The sequence below is a fragment of the Hyla sarda genome, chromosome 5 (assembly GCF_029499605.1).
Source record: "Hyla sarda isolate aHylSar1 chromosome 5, aHylSar1.hap1, whole genome shotgun sequence".
Classification (NCBI taxonomy): Eukaryota; Metazoa; Chordata; class Amphibia; order Anura; family Hylidae; genus Hyla; species Hyla sarda.
Genome location: NC_079193.1, coordinates 249,171,041 through 249,193,749, shown reverse-complemented (window position 1 = coordinate 249,193,749; position 22,709 = coordinate 249,171,041). Strand labels below are relative to the sequence as shown.

The 22,709-nt window shown below is 43.3% G+C and overlaps 1 protein-coding gene across 3 annotated transcripts in view; it reads left to right on the top strand.

Annotated features, from left to right (window-relative positions):
- The window catches only part of DOK6 (docking protein 6), a 602,763-nt gene that overhangs the window by 515,079 nt on the left and 64,975 nt on the right, over nucleotides 1-22,709 (top strand). For 2 of the 3 annotated variants that reach the window (XM_056521475.1, XM_056521474.1), the window contains one exon: nucleotides 21,376-21,449. The exons of the other annotated variant lie outside the window; for it this stretch is intronic. In XM_056521475.1, the coding sequence (XP_056377450.1) occupies nucleotides 21,376-21,449 (74 nt within the window). The remainder of the gene's footprint in view (nucleotides 1-21,375; nucleotides 21,450-22,709) is intronic. 3 annotated transcript variants of the gene reach the window in all.

Below are 22,709 nucleotides of genomic sequence, written 5' to 3'. Positions count from 1 at the left end.
AAGGAAGAGCAAGTCGTCAGCGAATGCTAGTGTCTTGAGCTCCCCTCCGGAGTTTCAAACCCCCTGATCTCTGGTGTCTGCCTGATTTTTTGGAGGAGGTCTCCATCACCAGGATGAACAAGGAGGGGGATAAGGGACATCCCTGCCGGGTGCCATTCGCTATCGAGAACGGAGGGGACAATGAATCATTTATGCGTATGGAGGCATAAGGGTCCGAGCACAGGGAAAATATTGCGTCTATGAAAGCAGGAGGGAGACCGAACTTGAGGAGGACTGCTTTCATGTAAGGCCAGCTGACTCTATCGAAGGCCTTCTCGGCGTCTACACCGAGAAGGACTAAGGGCCGGTTACAAGAGTGTGCGTAGTGTACACATGAAAGTAGCTTGATCGTATTGGTCTTACCCTCCCTGCCCGGAACAAAACCAGATTGGTCAGGTGCTATCAGGTGAGGCAGCAATGGTTTGAGGCGCTGTGGGAGAAGTTTGGCCCATACATTAAGATCAAAATTCAGTAAGGAGATGGGCCTATAACTTCCACACTCCGTAGGGTCTTTCCCCTCCTTGGCAATGAGGGTCACATAGGCCTCCAAGGCCTGTCGAGGTAGAGTACCTCCCTTCAGTAGATGATTAAAAGAGTTAGTAAGATGAGGGACCAGTAAGTCCAGGAATTTAGTATAGTAACGAAGGGGTAGACCGTCAGGTCCCGGGCTTTTCCCGGGGGGGAAGGATTGTATGACTTTAGTGACCTCCAGTTCCGTAATCGGGGAGAGTAGGGCAGAGGCCATGGACGAGTCTAGTTGAGGAAGCTGTAGGTCTTCAAGAAAGGCCTCCTGGGCCGAGGGCAGGGTTGGGTGAGAGGTGCAAATCTGGGGTGAAGGAAGATTGTAGAGGTCTGTGTAGAACTGATGGAAAGCTGTAGTTATGTGGGAGGTGTCCGTAAGTGCCCTACCAGTCCCATCCTTAATCTGATGTATTCTCTGTTTGGCCCTCCTTTTTTTCAAGAGAGAAGACATTAGCCTCCCTCCCTTGTCTCCATGTGAATATATTTTTTGCTGGTGATGCAGGTAAGCTTTGGAGGATCTATCGTGCAAGTGGGAAAGCAGTTGCTCCCTAAGTGCCTTAAGTTCCACTAAAGTAGCCTCTACCAGAGATCTCTTGTGTGTCCTCTCAAGATCCGAGATAGCGGCTAGCAGGCGGTCAGTTTTTTCTCTGTAAACTTTCTTTAACCTAGTTCCCCAGGAAATGAAGATGCCTCTAATGTAAGCTTTATGGGCTTCCCAGATTAGAGGGGGGGGGAGGGGGGGAGTCAGGTGTGCAATTAGCGTCAAAGTACAGCTTGAGGTGGGACGTTAGGTCAGCTAGAGCAGCGAGATTTTCTAGTATAGATTCATTCAGCTTCCATGTGGGAGCAGAGGTGGGGGAGAGGAAAGGGACAGAGACAGAGAAACAGGAGCGTGATCTGAGATCGCAATCACCCCAATACGGGCATCACTCACCAGTGGTAGCAGGGAGGCGTGAATTAGGATGTAGTCAATCCGCTGATAGGTTTTGTGCGAGGATGAGAAGTAGGAGTAATCTCGAACGGAGGGGTTCCGGAACCGCCAGGAGTCTGCAAGTTTAGAGTGAAGTTTAGCAATTTGTTTCTGTGAAACGCCGACATGCATAGATGTGGAGTCTAGGCAGGGGTTTAAGGTAACATTCAAGTCTGCGCCCAGGATGATGGGTCCCTCCGAGAAAGCTTTCAGGGCGGAGAGTGTATTGATGAGCCATGGCACCTGGGCGTGATTCGGGGCATAAATATTTGCCAGGGTGTAGGTGTAGTTAAATAGGCGAACACGCAGAAACAATGCCCTACCTTCGGAATCTTCATATTGGTTCAATACTTCAACCGGTAGGGATGAGCTAAAGGCTATAGAAACCCCCTTCGATGCCGAGGAGCCATGGCATGAGTGAAACCAATGTGGAAAATGTTTAATCGGCATTTTAGGTATCTTATCTCTCTTAAAATGCGTCTCTTGTAGAAAAGCCACAGAGACTCCGAGACTCTTGAGATGATCAACCACATGGTGTCTTTTTTCGGGGGTATTGAGCCCTCTAACATTAAAAGAGGCAAAATGCACGTCCGACATAGCCGGCTTTTGGCAGAGCTAATTAGAAAACCAGTAGAGGGGGGGAGGGGAAGGAAAGAAAAGGAGATAGGGTGCGGAAAGAAAATTCGGTGAGAGGGTTAAAGCGGGAATAGGGAGTGTATCAAGGAGGGGGGGTAAGGATAGGCGGGAGGATGGTTAGTGAGTAGCTCAATAAAGGGTAACTCTCACAGTGTACCAATTCGAGCGGGGGGGGGGGTGTACAAAGTACAGAACCTAGTCTGAGTGCACCAGGGTACAGCACCCTACTAGTATATACGTATACAGATCAACCTAGATAATAACATAGCAAGTAGCACATATCAACAAGCATAACAATAAGCAACCAGGCCTAGTCCGGCAGAGAAGCCAGAACGATGAGACAAACCCAGGCCTGCAAACAGGATAATAGCGGTCCGTCGAGGAAGGAAGGAAAAGCGGGAGAGAGTAAATAATGTTTAGCAAAAACAGTAGTGGGAGAAGAGAAAGGGAAGGGAAGTTGAAGGAAGGATAGAGGAAATGCGGGGAAATCAGGGGATGGGAAGGGGGATGGGAGGAAGGGAAGAAAGGGCAGGGGAATAGGGCAGAAAAGGGAGGAGGAGAAAGGGAGAATCAGGGGTGGGGATGGGGAGGCATAGAGGGGGCATGATGAGGGAGGGGAGGGGAGAGAAGAAAAGGGGAAAGGAAGGGAAGAATATGGGAGTGGAATAGAGGGGGGGGAGGGGGGAGGAGGGGACGGTGGGACAGTAGGCTGCTTGAAGAGAGGTAAGTGAAGAAAGGGGAGGAGTGGAGGTAGAGGGAGTGCAGGGGAAAAAGGAGGGGGGGGGGAGATGCTTCAGGTATATAAGAGGTGAGTACATGGAAGTGCACCGCAGGCAATGATAGAAAACTCAGGCGCGTTACAGCACCCACAAAGGACCCCTGAGGTGGTCCCCCCTAGACCCTTCAAGTAATAGCACCACATTATAGTTGTTTCAAGGCTGAGTCTTATGAGTTCAGTGCTTAATGGCCTGCATGTGGACCGGGGGCCAGCAACTAACAGTCCTGATCAGCAATCCTCCTACTGGATAGGGGGGGGGGAAGGGGGAGGTGAGTGAAGCCTGTATCTTCCAGGGGACCAGGAGTGAATAGGTTCTGATACAAAACAAGGTGTCAACTGTCGATTGCTGAGGCTGGAAGATATGGGAGAGAGACCCTAGGGCCGTGAGGGTTAAGGGAGAATCAATGGGGTAAGCCCGGGCTCCGAGTGTCCATCCTGTTGCGTGCAGGGAACTGCAGTTCTTGTAGGGAGGAGGTGAGGGCTTGGGAAAGTTCGTGGGTTTGCTGCGAGGTCAAGAAGATGGGACGAAGACGGGCCATAACTAAGGCCAGGGAGGAGAGGGAGGATGGGGACAGGGACTTCGTACAGTACCTTCCTTCCAGGAGAGTCCGCCTGGGCAGTAAGTCATACCTAGGCTCTCAGAAGCGCCTGGTCGCATCAGGTGAGGGTATAAAACAGCCGTCAGCTTGTTGAGTCTCCGGTTCCAGCAGAGTGAAAAACTTCAGCACCCCTCACTTCAGCGCTGCGGGGGATTTTCTTTACCAGCGGCCTTCTTGGCCTTGCCAGGCTTCGTGCGGGAGGCTATTCTCCAATCGTCCAGTTTCGGCAGCGGGGGGAGGGGGGCCAAGTCTGAGATCGGGAGCCAGGAGGGGACCTCCATCGGGGGAAGATCCAGAGCTGACCAGGCCTTGTCGAGATCTGCAGGGGTTCTGATGGTAATTCTGCGCCCGTTACAGGAGACCGATAGGCCGAAAGGATAAGGCCAGGCATACATTAGGCCTTTTTCTCTTAGTTTTCCCAGAAAGGGTTTCAGGAGACGCCTTTTTGCCAAGGTAGAGGGGGCTATATCTTGATAGAGTGCAATTTGGGCATCTCCATAGCAGATGGCTCTTTGCTCTCTTGCTGCTCGAAGGATCTCCGCTGTGTCAACAAAAGATAGCAGCCCACAAATGACATCCCTCGGTGGTTCGGTGGGCTTAGGCTTCGGCCTAAGGGCCCTGTGGATCCTTTCAATGACTACTTTAGAAGCTCGGTCAGTGCCCAGTAAGCCCGCAAAGATTTCAGCGGCAATCCCGGGCAGCGCTTCATTTGCCCAAGACTCTGGGAGTCCTTTGAAACGAACGTTCTTGCGCCGGCTGCGATTTTCTTGGTCTTCAATTTGCGCATATACCGAGTTCAGATGGGACTCCACGAGTGTAGCCCGGTCCATCATAGCAGAGGAGTGGGTAGACAGCGCTGCGCAGGCAGACTCCAGCGCTTCCGTGTGGTAGCCAATGGCCTGGACATCTGACTTAATTTCCGCCAGCTCCGTTAGGACCGGCTTGATAGCCTGAGTCAGGGCTTTCTTCATGAAAGATTTTAAAAACTGCTGGGTGAGCTGCGCCGGAGCCCCTTCTTCAGTTTCGCTCTCTCGCTCACCTTCATCTCCAGAGTCTATTAGTGGAAGCGTGTTCTGCGCCATCTTGTGCAGGCGAGCGGGAGAGAGGCCTCCCTTCTTCTTGAAGAATTTTGCCATGTCAGCCTGGCTCCTCCCGGGTCTTGGTGAATCCCCAGGATCTCCTGGAGCTGACTTGCCGTATTTGACCATATTTCGTGTAAGACAAGAGAGTTTAGGGTGCTGATTCCCTGGTCAGACGGGAGAGCCGAGAGCTCACGCGTCCATCTCTATCCGCGGCTAGGCTCCGCCCCCTGTGGCAGTTTTTTCACTGTCTTCAGTTACCACTCTGTGGGTTGGATGCTGAGTGCCCGGTCCACAGAGTGTAAGGAGGTGAGTAGTGATGTATAGCATCACAACTTACCTCCCCCGTCCATATAGTATACAGTGGGGCATAGTGTACCCGTGTATACTATACAGAAGCCTGGAATACTGTCACCAGACTGACAGGACTCCCTGCTCCTATAGCCCCTTTGAGCGGTATACACTATATTCAGCTATCTATAGAAAGCTGTATATAGTGTATACAGAAGAGGAGAATCCCTTACGTCCCTCGTTCCTTGTCCCCGTTGGGTCCGTGTAGCTCTGCCCCCTAGTGATAACATCATTAGGGGTGGAGCTACATATGGGAGCCAGGCTGGCATGGGTGTGAGGCTCTGTTCACATTTTACATTTTGTATAATGTGAACAGACCCTTCTGACAGTGTCCTCCCAGACAGGGAGACTCCAGCTGTTGCTAAACTACAACTCCCAGCATGTCCAGACAGCCAAAAGCTGGGAGTTGAAGTTTTGCAACAATTGGAGGCTCCCTGTTTGGGAAGACATTGCAATATGCAACAGCCTGACATTACCAGGGTGGGCGAGGAACATTATTACTGGCCCCTCCCCAGCCTAAATAACGCCAGCCTGTTACCGCCTAGGCCCAGGAGCGCCATTTTTTACACTCCAGGCCTGTTGATACTGGCTCTTTCTGGCACCCCTGTGGCAGTGGGTATCGGGGTAATAATTGGGGGTTAGCACTAGCTGTTTTTGGGGCTAATGTTAAGCCCCAGCTTAGTAATGGATTCTGTCTACAAGAAGGCTTCCACTACTAAGTGTGAAAATTCAATAAAAAAGAAAAACACGACACATTGGAAAAATTATTTTATTTAAAAAAAAGACTCCCCTAAAGCCCTCATTAGCCATTTTATTAAAAGGAAAAAAAAATCCAACTCATCCGCAGTAGTCCTCCTAATCCGCCATAATCCTCTGCATACACTGATCTGAAATGAGAAGAAAAAAGAAACACAAAAGATTGGTTAGGACATTTTTGCCGCTTTCCATTGGGGAGAGCGACCATAATGTAATGTCTTCCCAAACAGGGAGCCTCCAATTGTTGCAAAACTACAACTCCCAGCATGCCCAGACAGCCTTTAGCAACAGCTGGAATCTCCCTGTCACACCCTCACACCCTTATCAGCCTGGCTCCCGTATGTAGCTCCGCCCATAATGATGTAATCACCAGGGGCAGAGCTACAGAGACCCAACCTGGACTGGAGGGAGGTAAGGGTACTTCTTTGTCTTCTGTTTACACTATATACAGCTATCTATAGATAACTGTATATAGTGTGTACCGCCCAAAGGGTTAGCCTACACTGTCCAGCAGTGTAAGTTAACTATTTTCTTGCTAGGCTGGCACATAGCGCACAGCTCAGCAAGGGATTAAGTGAGCCAGCAATATGTATACTGTATACACATTGCAGGCTCACTGTAATTTCTTGGTGGAAAGTAGATATACGATGTATATCTACTGCTCAGCATCAGCTGTTCTCCCGGCCCTGTAGAAACAACTGAGTCACAAAATTCACATCAAGAGGATCGCAACAGGGGTCAAGAGTGAAACTTGCTGTGATCTGTCCCTTACTGCAGGTAATACTGCTCCCAATATGGAGCACACTCTGCTCCATGCTGGGAGCAGTAGTATCTGTACTAATAGACAGATTGGCCGGGTGTCACTTCTGACACCCATTGCAATCTGTCTATTAATGCAGGTACTACAGCTCCATGTTGGGAGCAGTAGTACCTGCAGTTAAAGGGGTTATCAAGGAAAAAACTTTTTATATATAGATCAACTGGCTCCAGAAAGTTAAACAGATTTGTAAATTACATCTATTAAAAAATCATAATCCTTTCAGTCCTTATGAGTTGCTGAAGTTGAGTTGTTCTTTTCTGTCTAAGTGCTCACTGATGACGCCTGTGTCAGGAACTGTCCAGAATAGAAGCAAATCCCCATAGCAAAACTTTTCTACTCTGTGCAGTTCTTGAAATATGAATCTGTGAAGTGAAAAGAATTTCACATCACAGCAGAGTATAGTGCCGGGCAATGGAGCGGAGAAGTGTGGCCGGCCACCGGCTTCTATAGCTTATACCAGAGGATGGCAGCCGGTGTCAGAAGTGACGCCCACTGCGATCTGTCTATTAGTACAGGTACTACTACTCCGATCATGGAACATTCTGTTCCATGCTGGGAATAGTAGTACTACCTAAACAATCTAAAAAAAAATAGTTAAAAAAGTAAAAACACACATTTTATTAAACACATAATTAAAATACCAAAACATGTGTAGAAAGCAGGGACGTCACTCACCGGGGTACTGTGCTAATAATTCTTTATTTCTTTAAGGTGCAAAAACAGACACGGTGCACGGACGTTTCCAAGGACTCAGCTAATCAGAGTAAAACTGGGTGACAGCTGTTGCGCGTGCGCATTAACGCTTCTTCAGACCCTGTTTAAAAATTAATAACAATTTTGTTCTAAAAAATATAAATTTCATTAAATACAATTTTTTCCATCACTACTGTATCTTATTTTATTTTTTCAATGGTACCCTACGAAATTTAGCAAAAAAAAGGCCCCAAAAAAGTCCAAAAAAGGAATAAAAAACACCTGCAAAAACGCCAAAGTTAAAACCCATATGGTGTTTTTCTTGGCGTTTTTCTCACCTCCATAGACTTCTATGGGAGGAAAATGCCAAGATTTTCCCAAAAAAAAGCCATACTCTGAATTTGAGAACATTTTTGAAAACCAGCCTCTGAGCCCAAAAGAGCTGAAAAACAACCAAAGGATTAATAAAACAACAAAATGAAAAACGCCAAGTGGATCTTGCATTTTGCAGTTCACTATTGACTTGCAGCAAACATCTGGCCACAGTGTTTTTTCACAGAAAAAATGCAGTGCGGCAACATTTTTGCATGAAAAACCTCAGTAGAATTCTAGCCTAATAAGTAATGTAAATTATTTGTGTTATTTTCACATTTTATTTAAATCATATAAAGCATAAATTACTTTTTAATAGTATTATAATGTGAACTGAAATCTAATAATCAATCCTTTCCATCCGTTCAGTGCTGCCGGCAAGTTTAATCTGTTCCTTGTAGACTGAAAAGTTAGGTTGGCAGCTTCATTAATAAAAGTAGTGTAGACTGGCAGCAAATATCAGGGGAGAAAACAATCTAAAAAAAAAAAAGGTCCAGTATGTGCAATTAATGACATTAGAATAAATAATGCCCCCTCTCTGTGTCACATACCATAAAGTAAAGGAATCGGTCACAGAAGTATATGAACAATTATATTATTGCGTTCACAAATCTAGACTATTAATATTTTTACTTAAGAACATGTAATGCATTTAAAATATGTTATTAAAGGAGTATTTCAATGTAGTGTAAAAAAAAAAGGCCTATAAATTCTGTAGAAACAAATAGCATTGCTTACCTGCCTCCCCGTTCTTTAACCCTTTAAAGGAGATGGTGCTGTAGGGCCGATGAGTGGTGAGGACTACTCTGGGGGCAGGGCTTAAGATCAGAGACAAGGCATCTCTCCACAAATACTCTTCATGAATAAAAAAAAAAAAAAAACTGTTAAAGACTAAGCATACCTATTTTTCATTGCAGTGTATCCCAATTTCATGGAATGGGATTGAACTGTTGATCTCCTCTTGCCCTCTGTACTTGAGTGTCTTCAAGCCTTCCTACGCTGCATGCTGCTTAGTGTAGCTGCTTCCTGGTTGGAACCTTTGAGACTGCCTTTATTACATGTATATGTTAAATCCCTGCACACACCAAAACCATTCTTCCTCTGACAATCATGTTTCACACCAGACTACCCAGTGACCAATCCCCCATGACTCTTAAGCAATATAGTTACCAGGTGCTTGTTTTGTTCAAAGGTGTTTCATTGTTTCTAAAAAACAAGCAGTGTTCATAACACTTACCCTTGGTTTCAAGTGCTAAGCAGGTTCTGCTGGTCATCGGTAGACAGAATCCTTATTTCAAAGGAGAATGCCCCTGCACTTAGGATGGTCTAAACATCACCTTTATTCCAAACACTAGTTCATGGTCATATGATGTATAAAAAATCGTATTCAGAGTGTACCTTTTCTTCTGAAGCTTTGGGGTGCAGGACCCAGAAGAGGGAGGTCTTGCTGTGGAAGGAATAGAGTTGCCACCTTGCAGGTACAGGTAAAACTTTTTCACAGGCAATGATTATAGACAGTACTTTGAAGATCTGAGCTCATGGACAGAAAAGGGCTGTACTGACCAATCTGAATGGAGCTACTGGTCCCTCCCCAAATCACTAAGGAGAGGATGTATGTTATTAACAGTCATTTAAAGCCTTTTTAGCAGATCAGAAGGCAGAAATGGATGCAGCAGAACAAAGAAGTATAAGTTTAGAATTTACCATACATTTTCTGGTAAAATGAAAGGTGTCATTACAAAGTACAATTGTTAACGCAAAAAAACAAGTTCTCATGTGATCTGTGAATAGAAAAATAAGAGTTCTGCCTCTTAAAAGGAAGGAAAAATTAAAAAGACAAAAATTATAATCTATCCGATCCTTAAAGGGGTACTCTGGTGGAAATTTTTTCATATTAACTGATGCCAGAAAGTTGAACAGATTTGTAAATGATTTCTATTAAAAAGTCTTAATCCTTCCAGTACTTATCAGCTGCTATATACTACAGAGGAAGTTGAGTTTTCTTCTCAGTCTGACCACAGTGCTCTCTGCTGACACCTTTGTCCATGTGAGGAACTGTCTGGAGCCGGAAAGGTTTGCTATGGGGATTTTCTCCCACTCTGGACAGTACCTGACATGGACAGAGGTGACAGCAGAGAGCACTGTGATCAGACAGAAAAGAACAACTCAACTTACAAAATAGTTTTAAGGCTAAAATGGGCCTGGTAAAGAAGGGTTTAATGTCATGCATGGGCAAGGAATTGTGAAGCTCTGAACTCACCCGCTTCCACTTGCCCTGCTTACTTGCGTACCCGCCCTAGGCGACAGGTCCACAACCACGGTGACAGTCCCTGCCTGCATAAGTGCAGGGAGTAAAACGTCAACAAAATAAACTTACAATACAGATGAAGGTCGGGACACTGTTTGCAATCACACACACTAACTAATATAACTTAACAGACACACAATATGTCACAGTCCACAAGCTGAGTCAGTACCAAGAGATAACAGAAAAAGCCAAATAGCAGAAACAGGAGAGGAATCAGAGAGCGGAGCCAATGGGTCAAATATGCCAGAAATACAATATAAAGTACAAACGTTAGCTACAAGCATGAGTTCTTTGGCAGGCAAGGGCTGATGAATACTAAGGGTTTAAATAGGGAGCTAAGCAGGTGAAAAGCCAACGAGGTCAGCTGACCATCCAGAGAACAGGGTGTTTGCACAGTAACCAGAATAACAAAAGACCTCAGTGCAGATTAACCCTACGGGTTCTTACAGTTAATGCTGTATTTGACATTTATAAGGCTTCACTTATTTTATTCCATTAACTATTTTTTGTGTATAGTAAAGTTGTAAATGATTTATGGGAATGAAAAGATGTAATAAAATTACAATGCTTTTATAGGGATTTATAAAATAGATGTAATACATGGTAGCCAGCGTTCAGAGACATTTAAACTTGCTATACTGATATGTAACTCGTATAACATAATAAACACTATACAAACAAAACCTAATACATTTCTTTAGACTTTTATTTTCATTTTTCCATACTGTATCACAACTAATAAAGTTTCTTAGTGTGTTTTATAGTAAACTGAATAGTTTGCCTCATAGTTATGAAGGTCTCATATGACTGTGCTGACAGGAAAATAAAATAGATTTGGCTTTTGTAAGATAAGGGTAGACAATAGCAAAAAATGTTACATTTTTGCTGCAACTCTGAGGGGTTAAAGGCATATTCCACTCTTTGGTGTAAAATATTGATGTGATTGAATGCTGGCTATAAAGTAAAACAAGGAAGATACCTGTGTATAATGTTTCTAGCACCCAAATATATACTACATGTTTCAATTAGGTAAAATTGGCTCCACTTTTTAAATGTATTAATTCCATGATAGTAGAGATGAACCTCCCCAAGTGATGTCATATCTATTTCTCCAGTAACAATAGAAATAGGGAAAAACACAGAACAGCATGGGGGCACTCTCTATTTCTTGTTAAAAATCTCAAGGGATAGATTAAATCAAGAGATAGAACTGACTATTTAGATAGGATTGTCTTTAAAATGAAGAAAAAAGTGAAGATGAGAAAGAATAATGCATTTCATGCACCACTATAGCTCCTCAAAATGTATTTAAAGATAGCAGTCATGTCCTTTCTGAATACTAACAGTGTATTGGGTTTTCCCTAGAGTTTTTGTAATTTTAGGCTAGCTATACAGGGGGAGATTTATGAGCCTTTTATAACTTGTTTTTTGGTCTAATTTGCATGATGTTGTTTTTTGTAAATTTGGGGATTTGCATATTTTTGGCACTTAAAAAAAAAAAACTTAGAATATAATTGATTTCTTAAGACATCTCTAGACAGGCTGGTCATTAATTTATCAGTTGTCTTTAAAAAATATATAAAAATATGCAAAATTACAACACAATGGTTGAGAAAAACCTTCAAACATAAACCATCTTAGTGCTTCTCCAGAAACGTGCTTTTTAAAGTCAGAGATAGTGTTTTGAAGTTATTTTGTTAGTTTTGGTGGACTTGCAAAGAATTTATCACAGCACACCAACAACAAAAGTGATTTTGTTACAGTCAGCGCTGCGGTCAGACTTGCTGACCGCAAGCGCATCCCTGTCTCTGCTTCCGGCGGCGCTGTGGTTCGCATCCCACAATGCGAACGCATGCGACCGCCGGGTCTCTCCTCACCTCCTCGCCACTCTGTCTCCTCCGCTCTCCGTGTCTGCTGGCGTGCGCGTCCCCGCCTCCTTGGGCGCATGCGCCGCCTCTTTAAAATTTAAAGGTCTAGTGCACCATTGATTGGTGCTAGTCTCTTTTGACCCTATATAGCCCCGCACTTCCTTTAATCCTTGCCGGGTCTTTGTGCCTTTATTGCCTAAGAGAAAGTGTTTACTTGTGTCTTGCCTTGCCGTCTATCTGACCCCTTGCTACGTATCCTGACCTTGCTCCTGTGCCGCCTGCCTTCTGACCTCTTGCTACATGACCTTGCATCATTTCCGCCAGCCTTGTGCCATGTTATACCTTGGCTGCCTGTGGGGACGAGCCGTATCAGGGGTAGCGACCTGGGTGCTGCGTGCCGCAGCAAGTCCATCCCTATCTTCTGAAAATCAGCAGCACCTTAGACTCTGCTCCCTGGTACGGCCCACAACGTCATCCTCACAGGTCAGTGGATCCATCTCCCCACAGCCGTAACAGTAAGATCCGGCCATGGATCCCACTGAGGTGCCTATGCCGGATGTTTCTGACCTCATTTTTATTGTGGCCCAGCAGTCCCAGCAAATTGAACAACAAGTGCAGCAGCTCCTCAATGTCAAGCAGCAGCAACAACAGCCGCAACGTGCTCCAGTGGTTCCACCAGTGTCTGCAGCAACCGTTGATCCCAAACTTCATTTATCCCTGTCAACGAAGTATGAAGGAGACCCTAAATTTTGCAGGGGATTCGTGTCGAACTGTCGGCCTTCATGGTAAGTCTGCTCTCTGGTAAGGCTCTGGCCTGGGCCACTCCTCTCTGGGACAGAAGCGACCCAGTGACTATAAATCTGCAAGCTTTCCTCTCAGAATTCTGTAGTGTCTTTGAAGAGCCTGCTCGGTCTTCCTCTGCAGAAACTGCACTTCTGAACCTCCATCAAGGGGATTCTTCTATTGACGAGTATGCGGTCAAATTTTGCACCCTGGCTACTGAACTTGGCTGAAAAAATGCAGCCCTTTGTGTCACCTTTAAAAACGGCCTTTCCAAAGATGCTTTGGCCGCACGGGATCTTCCTTCTACCTTGAGTGAACTCATTCTCCTTTCCACTCGTATTGATGTGCGCTTCGCCGAGAGGCAAGAGGAAATTCACCCCACTTTTGACTGGGTGACTAAAATAATAGATGAGGGAAGGGCAGTAGACATCACATATCTAGATTTTAGTATGGCTTTTGACACTGTCCCACATAGAAGACTTATCAATAAACTACAGTCATTGAACTTTGACTCCCATATTGTTGAGTGGATTAGGCAGTGGCTGAATGACAGACAACAGAGGGTTGTAGTCAATGGAGAATATTCAGAGCAAGGTCTTGTTACCAGTGGGGTACCTCAGGGATCTGTTCTGGGACCAATTTTGTTTAATATCTTCATTAGTGATATCCCAAAAGGTCTCGATGGTAAGGTATGTCTTTTTTGCTGATGACACAAAGATATGTAACAGGGTTGATGTTCCTGGAGGGATACGCCAAATGGAAAAGGATTTAGGAAAACTAGTCAGAACTCTGGCAACTGAAATTGAATGTGGGTAAGTGCAAGATAATGCACCTGGGGCGTAAAAACCCTTGGGCAGAATATAGAATATGTGATACAGTCCTGAGCTCAGTATCTGACGAAAGGGATTTAGGAGTAATTATTTCAGAAGACTTAAAGGTAGGAAGACAATGTAATAGAGCAGCAGGAAACGCTAGCAGAATGCTTGGATTCTCTTGCCGCTGTACAGAACACTGGTGAGGCCTCACTTGGAGTACTGTGCACAGTACTGGAGGCCGTATCTCCAAAAGGAAATAGATACTCTAGAGAGAGTTCAGAGAAGAGCTACTAAACTAGTACATGGATTGCAGGATAAAACTCACCAGGAAAGGTTGAAGCACCTTAACATGTATAGATTGGAAGAAAGAAGAGACAGAGGGGATATGATAGAGACTTTTAAATACTTAAAGGGAATCAACACGGTAAATGAGGATAGCATACTTAAAAGAAGAAAAAATAGCACAAGAGGACATAGTTTTAAATTAGAGGGGCAAAGGTTTAAAAGTAATATCAGGAAGTATTACTTTACTGAGAGAGTAGTGGATGCATGAAATTGCCTTCCTGCAGAAGTGGTCGCTGCAAATACAGTGAAGGAGTTTAAACATGCATGGGATAAGCATAAGGCTATCCTTCATATACGATAGGGCCAGGGACTATTGATAGGATTCAGATTATTGGGCAGACTAGATGGGCCAAATGGTTATTATCTGCAAACACATTCTGGCCCTCATTTACTATTCTAAACCCGACTTCTTTTGTCAGGTTTTTTTGTCGCATCTTTGTCTGCGCCATGTCGCAGACATGGTGCGCCAGTCTGCGACACGATGCAACATTTTTTCCCGACGGACCCGATGTGGATTCTCCCAAACCCGAAAAAGGGGCGTAACCCGACATTTCTGAGCTTTCCCACGTATTTATAAAGGTTTCCAACCCGAATTTGTTGAATTGTTGTGGATTTTTTCCCGACAGCTCAGAGGAGTTGGAAAACAAAACCAACAAAACGCACGTGCGACAAACAAGATGCGACATAATAATAAATACCAGGGGAAAAAAGCAGTCGGGTAAGAAAGCAAGATAGACTTACAACCCGATTTTCGAAGTAAATGAGGGCCTCTATGTTTCAATCTCGAGCGTGAACCTGCTCGTACTTGTCGTTTCCCTCGACTGGCTCTGGTGTTCCAGCGGACTCCTCTGTCACCTGCCTTACCTCCTGCTGAAGAAGCTATGCAAGTGGACCGGGCTCACCTGTCACAGCATGATAGGTCTCACCGACGTGAGGAAAATCTTTGCCTCTATTGTGCCAATCCGGAACATTTCCTAAAAGATTGTCCTCTTCGTCCTCCTTGTCCGGGAACGCATGCACCTAGGGCCCGTTGGAGAGGCGTCCCTAGGTGAGAATATCTCCTGTCCTCATTTGTCTATGCAGGTCCAAATATTCACCTCTTCCGGGACTTCGTTTCATGCCTCTGCTTTTTTGCACTCTAGTTCAGCAGGGAATTTAATCAATGCATCCCTTGTCCACAAGCATCGACTTCTGGTGATACGGCTCATCAAACCCCTATACATCTCCTCCATCAATGGTGAAATTTTGAACCTTGCGGTACAATACAACACGGATCCTGTGACGATGCACGTGGGAGTTTTACACAAAGAGAAGATCATGTTCTATGTGCTTCCTTTTTGTACTTCTGCAATTCTCTTGGGTTTACCTTGATTGCAACTTCAAACATTGGTTCTCAATTGGCAAACTTGGGAAGTCTCTCGCTGGGGTCAAGGTTGTCAAAATCTCTGCCTGTTGGCACCGCAATTGAAGCACTCTCTTCCTTCTCCTTCTTCTCTGCCCGGTCTTCCCTCTCCTTATCAGGACTTTGCTGATGTTTTTTTGCAAGAAACAGGCCAAAAGTCTTCATCCACATTGACCCCCTGATTGTCCTATTGAGCTTCTGCCTGGTACTACACCTCCCTGGGGAAGACACCGCCATGTCTCAGTATTATTAGGAAAATATCCAGAAGGGTTTTATCCAGAAATCCTCCTCTCCTGCCAGTGCTGGATTCTTTTTCATGGAGAAAAAGGATGGCTCTCTTCGCCCTTGCATTGACTACTTTGGTCTCAATAAAATTACCATCAAGAATCAGTATCCTTTACCTCTTATTTCTGAGCTCTTCGCCAAGGTCTTCACCAAATTGAATCTACGAGGAGCATATAATTTAATCAGGATTCGAGAAGGAGACGAATGGAAGAAGGCTTTTAATGCACATGATGGGCACTTTGAGTACTTAGTTATGCCATTTGGACTCTGTAACGCCCCGGTTGTCTTCCAAAAATTTTGTTAATGACATCTTTTGGGACCTTCTTTACACTTGTGTCGTGGTCTATTTAGATGATATCTTGATCTTCTCTCCCAACTTGGAGGTGCATGTGCGCCAGGTCTTACGTTGCCTGCGGAATAATCATCTTTATGCCAAACTCGAGAAATGCCTCTTTGAGAAGATCAGTCTTCCGTTCCTGGGTTACATTGTCTCTAGCCAAGGCCTCCAGATGTATCCAGTCAAGTTGTCTTCGGTACTCAATTGGCCACGACCTTCTTATAGACAGTTCATTCCACATTTCTCCTCCTTGATTCCTCCGATTGTGGCTCTCACCAAGAAAAACAGTAATCCCAGGTCCTTGTCCCCAGAAGCAGAAGAGTCTTTTACCCATTTGAAATGTGCCTTCATATCTGCACTTGTTCAGTCTAGACCCCACCCAGAAAAGCTGTTCTTTCTTGAAGTAGATACCTCTTCAGTAGGAGCCAGCACCATCTTAACTCAAAAGTCCTACAGAGGTAAAATGGTGACTTGTGGATTCTTTACTAAGACGTTCTCGCCTGCTGAGAGAAACTATTCTATTGGAGATCAGGAACTCTTAGCCATTAATCTTGCCTTAGTAGAGTGGCGTCACTTATTGGAAGGATCAACTCGTCCTGTCAGTATCTACATGGACCTTAAAAATCTTTTATATCTTCAGTTCGCACAGCGTCTGAACTTCCAGCAGGCCAGATGGTCTCTTTTCTTTTCCCAGTTTAATTTCTTTATTCATTTTCGACCTGCGGACAAGAATGTAAGAGCTGATGCTTTTTCTAGAGCTTCTGACGTAAAAGGTCTGGACTCTACTCCTCGGCATATTGTTCCTCCTGAATGCATGATTACGGTAGTGCCTGTTGTTCTTCAGCAAGTCCCTCCAGCGAAGTCTTTTGTGCCTCCTCATCAGAGACGCAAAGTGTTGTATTGGGGTCATCATTCTTTACTAGCCAGGCATGCTAGAGTATGGAAGTCCATTCAAGTGATCACCCTACATTACTGGTGGCCGAACCTGGAGCGTGATGTCACTGATTTTGTACGTTCCTGTACGATCTGTGCCCGTGACAAGACTCCTCTGCTCAAGCGTGCGGGTCTTTTACTTCCTTTGCCTATCCCGGAGTGCCCTTGGTCTCACATTGCTATGGACAAAACAGTAATTTGTGTGGTCGTTGATCATTTTTCCAAGATGGCTCAATTTGTGTCCCTCCCTGGACTTCCTTCTGCTCCACAACTGGCGGATCAATTCCTTTAACATATCTTTTGTTTGCATGGCCTACCATCTCACATTGTCTCTGATCGTGGGGTTCAGTTTGTTTCCAAATTCTCTGCTTTTGTCTCAAGATCAAGCTTGACTTCTCTTCTGCATACCACCCCCAGTCCAACAGTCAGGTAGAGAGGGTGAATCAAATTCTCGGAGAATATCTACGTCATTTTGTTTCTGCTCGACAAGACAATTGGGCCAACCTGCTTCCCTGAGCAGAGTTTTCATATAACCACCGGGACTCTGAAGCTACTAAAACTTCCCCGTTCTACATTGTCTACGGCCATCACCCTCATCCTCCTCTTCCTCTACCTGTTCCTTCTGAAGTATCTACAGTGAATATTCTGTAACAGGACTTTTCTTCTATTTGGCAAGAAACTCTGCGCTATTTAATTCTTGCATCCACCCACATGAAATTGCAGGCAGACAAAAAGAGAAGACCTCCTCCGATCTTTTCACCTGGGGACAAAATCTGGTTATCCGGCAAGAATATTAATTTCAAGATTCCCAGCTACAAATTGGGTCATGCAACACATTAATCCTGTATCTTACAAACTCCATATACCTCCATCTCTACAAATTCAGAACTCTTTTCACGTCTCTCTCCTCAAACCCGTTATTTTTAATCGTTTTTCTAAATGGGATGTCTCTTCCATTCCTTTCTCTGGTTCCTCTGACATCTTTGAAGTTAAAGAGATTTTGGCCACCAAGATCGTTAGAGGAAAATTCTTCTTCTTGGTGGATTGGTAGAGGTTCAGGCCTGAAGAAAGATCTTGGGAACCTAAAAAGAACATACTGGACCAAGGTCTAATTCATCGGTTCCTGCGGCCCAAAAAGAGGGGGAGACCTATGGGGGGCACTGTTACAGTCAGTGCTGTGGTCAGACTTGCTGACTGCAAGCGCATCCCTGTCTCTGCTACCGGCGCCGCTGTGGTTTGCATCCCGTGATGCGAACGCATTTGACTGCCGGGTCTCTCCTCACCTCCACACAACTCTGTCTCCTCCGCATTTCTCAGTCCACACCAAGACAAAACACTGGAATCGGTGGTGAAGCTTAGCTTTTGCTTTGCCACGAGAAAGTCTTGACTGTGTGAATGCAAGCTGAGCTTGTCTGCCTTCTCCAGATGATGCCTGCTGTATCTGAAAGGTAAATAACTGCTTCCCTTCCTTGTCATCATTACCAGCAGCTACTGTTTAGAGCTTAGTGTGCTTTTGCTGTTTAGTTCCTTTCTGCTCACAAAGCACCTTGTAAAGCCAATGCATCAGTAACTCATTCTCCCTCCACATGCCATATATAGTAGTGTACTGTAAATCATCCCCCAGCACAATGTTAGCCTGTTCAGTTTAGTGCACTTTCACCAGCATTATGATATCATGGTATAGCAAGGTGCCCGGAAGGAAGATGGGGGTAGTTGAGGGCAGCTGAGGGTAATAGTCCCACAGGGAAAGTCTTTACTGTGGTCATGTGTGGCTCACTCTGATGCTCCCCCTGTTAGCTCTTCCGAGTTTAAATAACTGAAAGTCTGCACAATAGGCGGTATTCCTTGACCCTGGGGTACACTTAGATGAGGTGTTTGGGGGGTGGTATTAGTGATGGTGCGTGCATAAGGAATGCTCCAGACACAGATTGAACTTTACTTAAGTCTACTGTGCACAATTCAGACAATGTATTCCTCACAGGACAGGGTTGCAATGTAATATTACTTTGAGTGGATGCATGAAAATTCGTCACTGTTTCCTTTAGGTGCTTTGCTAACAGAAATACTGACAAGAAAAGGCTTTGGTAATGCTAAAATTACTTTAGTGTTGCTGATGAATGTTAACTCCCTTAAAGGGGTACTGCATTGGAAAATATTTTTTTTAATCAACTGGTGCCAGAAAGTTCAACAGATTTGTAAATTACTTCTATTAAAACATCTTAATCATTCCAGTACTTATCAGCTGCTATTATGACCACAGTGCTCTCTGCTGACACCTCTGTCCATGTCAGCAACTGTCCAGAGCAGTATATATTTTCTATGGAGATTTGCTCCTACTTTGGACAGCTCCTTAAATGGACAGAGGTGTCAGCAGAGAGCACTGTGGTCAGGCAGAAAGGAAATTAAAAAAGAAAAGAACTTCCTGTGGATCATAAAAGCAGCTGATGATCATAAAAGAACTGGAATGATTAAGATTTTTGATAGAAAAAATGTACAAATCTGTTTAACTTTCTTGCACCAATTGATTTAAAAGAAAATGTTTTCCAGTGGAGTACCCCTTTAAGGACTCAGCATTTTTCAGTTTTTGCATTTTCATTTTTTCATCCTTACCTTTTAAAAATCTTAACCCTTACAATTTTCCACCTAAAAATCCATATGATGGCTTTTTTTTTGTGTCACCAATTCTACTTTGTTATAACATCAGTCATTTTACCCAAAAATCTGTGGCCAAACAAAAAAAAATCATTGTGCTACAAAATAGAAAAAAAAACATTTTGTAACTTTTGGGGGCTTCCATTTCTACGCAGTACTTCACAGTCGGTAAAAATTACACCTTTTCTTTATTCTGTAGGTCCATGCGATTAAAATGATACCCTACTCATATAGATTTGATTTTGTCAAAATCATAACTACATGCTGGAAAATGTATACGTTTAAAACCTATAATTATTTTTTTTTTTCTGCGTACTGGCCGGTATTAGGGCTCATTTTTTGCACCATGATCTGAAGTTTTTATCTGTATCATTTTTGTTTTGATCGTACTTTTTTATAGCTATTTATTCATTTTTTTATGGTGTAAAAAGTGACCAAAAATACGCTATTTTGGACTTTGGAATTTTTTTACGTGTACGCCATTGACCGTGTGATTTAATTAACAATATTTATTAATGATTCAGACTTTTATTAGGGAAGGGGTTAAATCACATTTATTAACACTTTATTTTCACATGGAGCAGTCATTCGGCAATCAGATGAGCAGAAGGAAGGTAGGGATTCTTCTTGCGTCCTGCAAGCTGTTCAGGATGCCCTGACTTCAACGCGACGGTCCCAAACAACGCCACTGAGCTGCCGGGAATGTTTCGGCTTCACTTCAGACACGGCGATCAACTTTGGTCTCCGTGTCTGAAGGGTTAAAACCGGGCATCACCGCGATCGGTGATATCCGGTATTAGTCGGGGGTCTCGGCGACCAACAACGACCAGATATGATGCGTTATATCACAGGAGCCAGCGCAGGACATAAATATACATCCTGCGTCGTTAACGGGTTAAAGGATACACAGTCTGATGAAAATTTATCTCTATCTTGAAGGGTCTACACAGGTTGAGAAGACTTGTACTCACTGTTGCAGGTATTACAGTTTCCTGTGGCAGGGCATAAGATAGACGATGATGACTGTTAGTAACTTGGCACCAACTCTGACTTGATGTGGATTGGAGATAGTTTTGGTTAAAACCTCTTGACATGCCACACTGTGCCATAAAAAACAGTGACCGACACAGAGCTGACTCATGTTATCTTTTGCAACAGGAATTAAAGTTCACTCTGTAAAAAGGAGTTGAGGCTTTGTTATTTGCTTCAAAGCAGGCTTGAACTGGAAAACAGGGATACCATACCACGCAAAATCCTTCTTCTCTAAGAAGTGGATGCTGTGCTTTGATTGGTCAGACAACTAAAACGAAATACAACTGTGTGTACTACCGCAAACGTCCAGCTCTGGTCCTGCCCTCTAACATAAAGAGAATGAGAAATAGTTGTGCATCATAGAAGGGGGCTCTCAGGGGCTCAATAACAGCAGTGAGAGCACTAAAATCACCTTGTCACCAAGGTGATTAGAAATCTTGTAAAACAACATGTATGCTTTAAGCTTTTTCTTCAAGACATACAGATTTCAATCCAGTTGAAAATTAAGGTTGAAATGAAAAGAAAACTGCTTCATGACAAGTCTTTATCCTGCAAAGGTGATCTGTCAACCCGTCTTCGAGAAACTCGCTTGATGTTTAATATTTATTATTAATGAAATTCATGCCTTAAAGAATTCATGCCATCACAAATGCCCAAAGAGGAGCAACACGGTGCTAATTCAGATAATTTTGTTGATTGCACAATTTGTTACCCTACTTGACTTTGAAAAACATCTTCTATTACTTAAAATATCTTTTATTTTCTTTCATTTGTTTGAGGAATGTTTCATGAATATTACAATAATGAATAGAAAAAATTTGCTCATAAGCTATGCTGAGGGAATAAAATATAAAAAGACCCAAAAGCAACTATTATATGTAATAACAAGAATCAATTTATTTTTACAAATCCTATAACTTCATATAAAGAACCAGTAGTAATGTATAGACAACTGCAATGTCTGAACAATTCATAAAACAATTTTATTTGCTGCCATTAGGATGTCTGATGGGAGATTCTTCAGATTTCTTGGTTTCTTGGTCAAGAACTGATGACATCAAGCCAGGGATGCAGGTACTTATCTATAATGAATTGTTCTGATTTTATGTAAACAATAGGACCATTGTTTAAAAGGAAGCTTACATGACTAGCAATCCATTGGAAATAAATGTCTGATTTAATTGTATAGTTACAGTCTAAAATCATATTTGAGCATCCCTAAAAAATTTGAGGATTTGATTTAAATAAAAAGAAAATACAGATTATTGCAAATTGTCTGCAAAATTATGCAAAACATATCATTTGGAATTTGGGGCATCTAAGAATTTGGGAATTTAATAGGTTCCTACAGATTTGAACCTTTTTTTTGAAGCCAGTGTACTTTGTGTTTTACCTAAAGGGATTGCACCATCAGAAATGAACTTATTGTTTCAATCAAGTTTTTAATGCAAGACATATTTTTTTTAGGAATTTTGGGCAATTGTTTACATTTTTTGGTTTTATGATCTATATTATAAACTAATCTCAAATCTTGCCTAATAATAAGTTATCCTAATATTAAGCTGACTCTTCCTGTTCTGTAGAGATCCCTTTATAAGAGTCTCCTCACTATCATCAAAGGAAGAAGTACCATGAAAAGTCTTACCTAAAAGTAAATTACATGGCATCAGCCAATTTACAATAGGTGATTGTAAGAGTTCAGTCTCTCTCTCTCTCTCTCTCTCTCTCTCTCTCTCTCTCTCTCTCTCTCTCTCTCAAGGAAGTCTAAGATTGTGTCAGATTTTTTTTTTTTTTTTTTTGTGTTAAGTCCCAATCCCTTAGGAGCCCTTTTCTGAGCCCATTTAAAGAATATCCACACACATAAAAAAAAGCTGAAATAAATTAGAAAATGTACCTCATGGCACTTGTTCACGCAATCTGGCACAAATTACTGCAGCGGAAGTGTTATACGGTGGTCATTTAAGTGCCTGTCTGCCTTTTTAATACATAGAAAGCTTGAGACAATTAAAATAAGAGTGGCTTTTAAAATGCACTCTGTTTTTACGCAGAAGTTCTGTAAATGTATCCAAGTAACCAAACTTTCTGTCCTTACCCTCTGTTGGTAAAGATCATCAAAGTTAATAAAAAAAAAAAAAGTAAATGTCCACTACATTTAAACCTTTGGTTTGCATCATCTAAAAACCAGTAACAAAAATTTACCTTACTCAACACTGTAAAAATGTGTCCAAAGAAGAGATAAACAAAGGCAGTTCCAATATAATTTATATGGTACACCATGTTCGCAAAACGTATTCCCACCATTATCATCTCTCAGTAAACTGCAGACTACTCCGT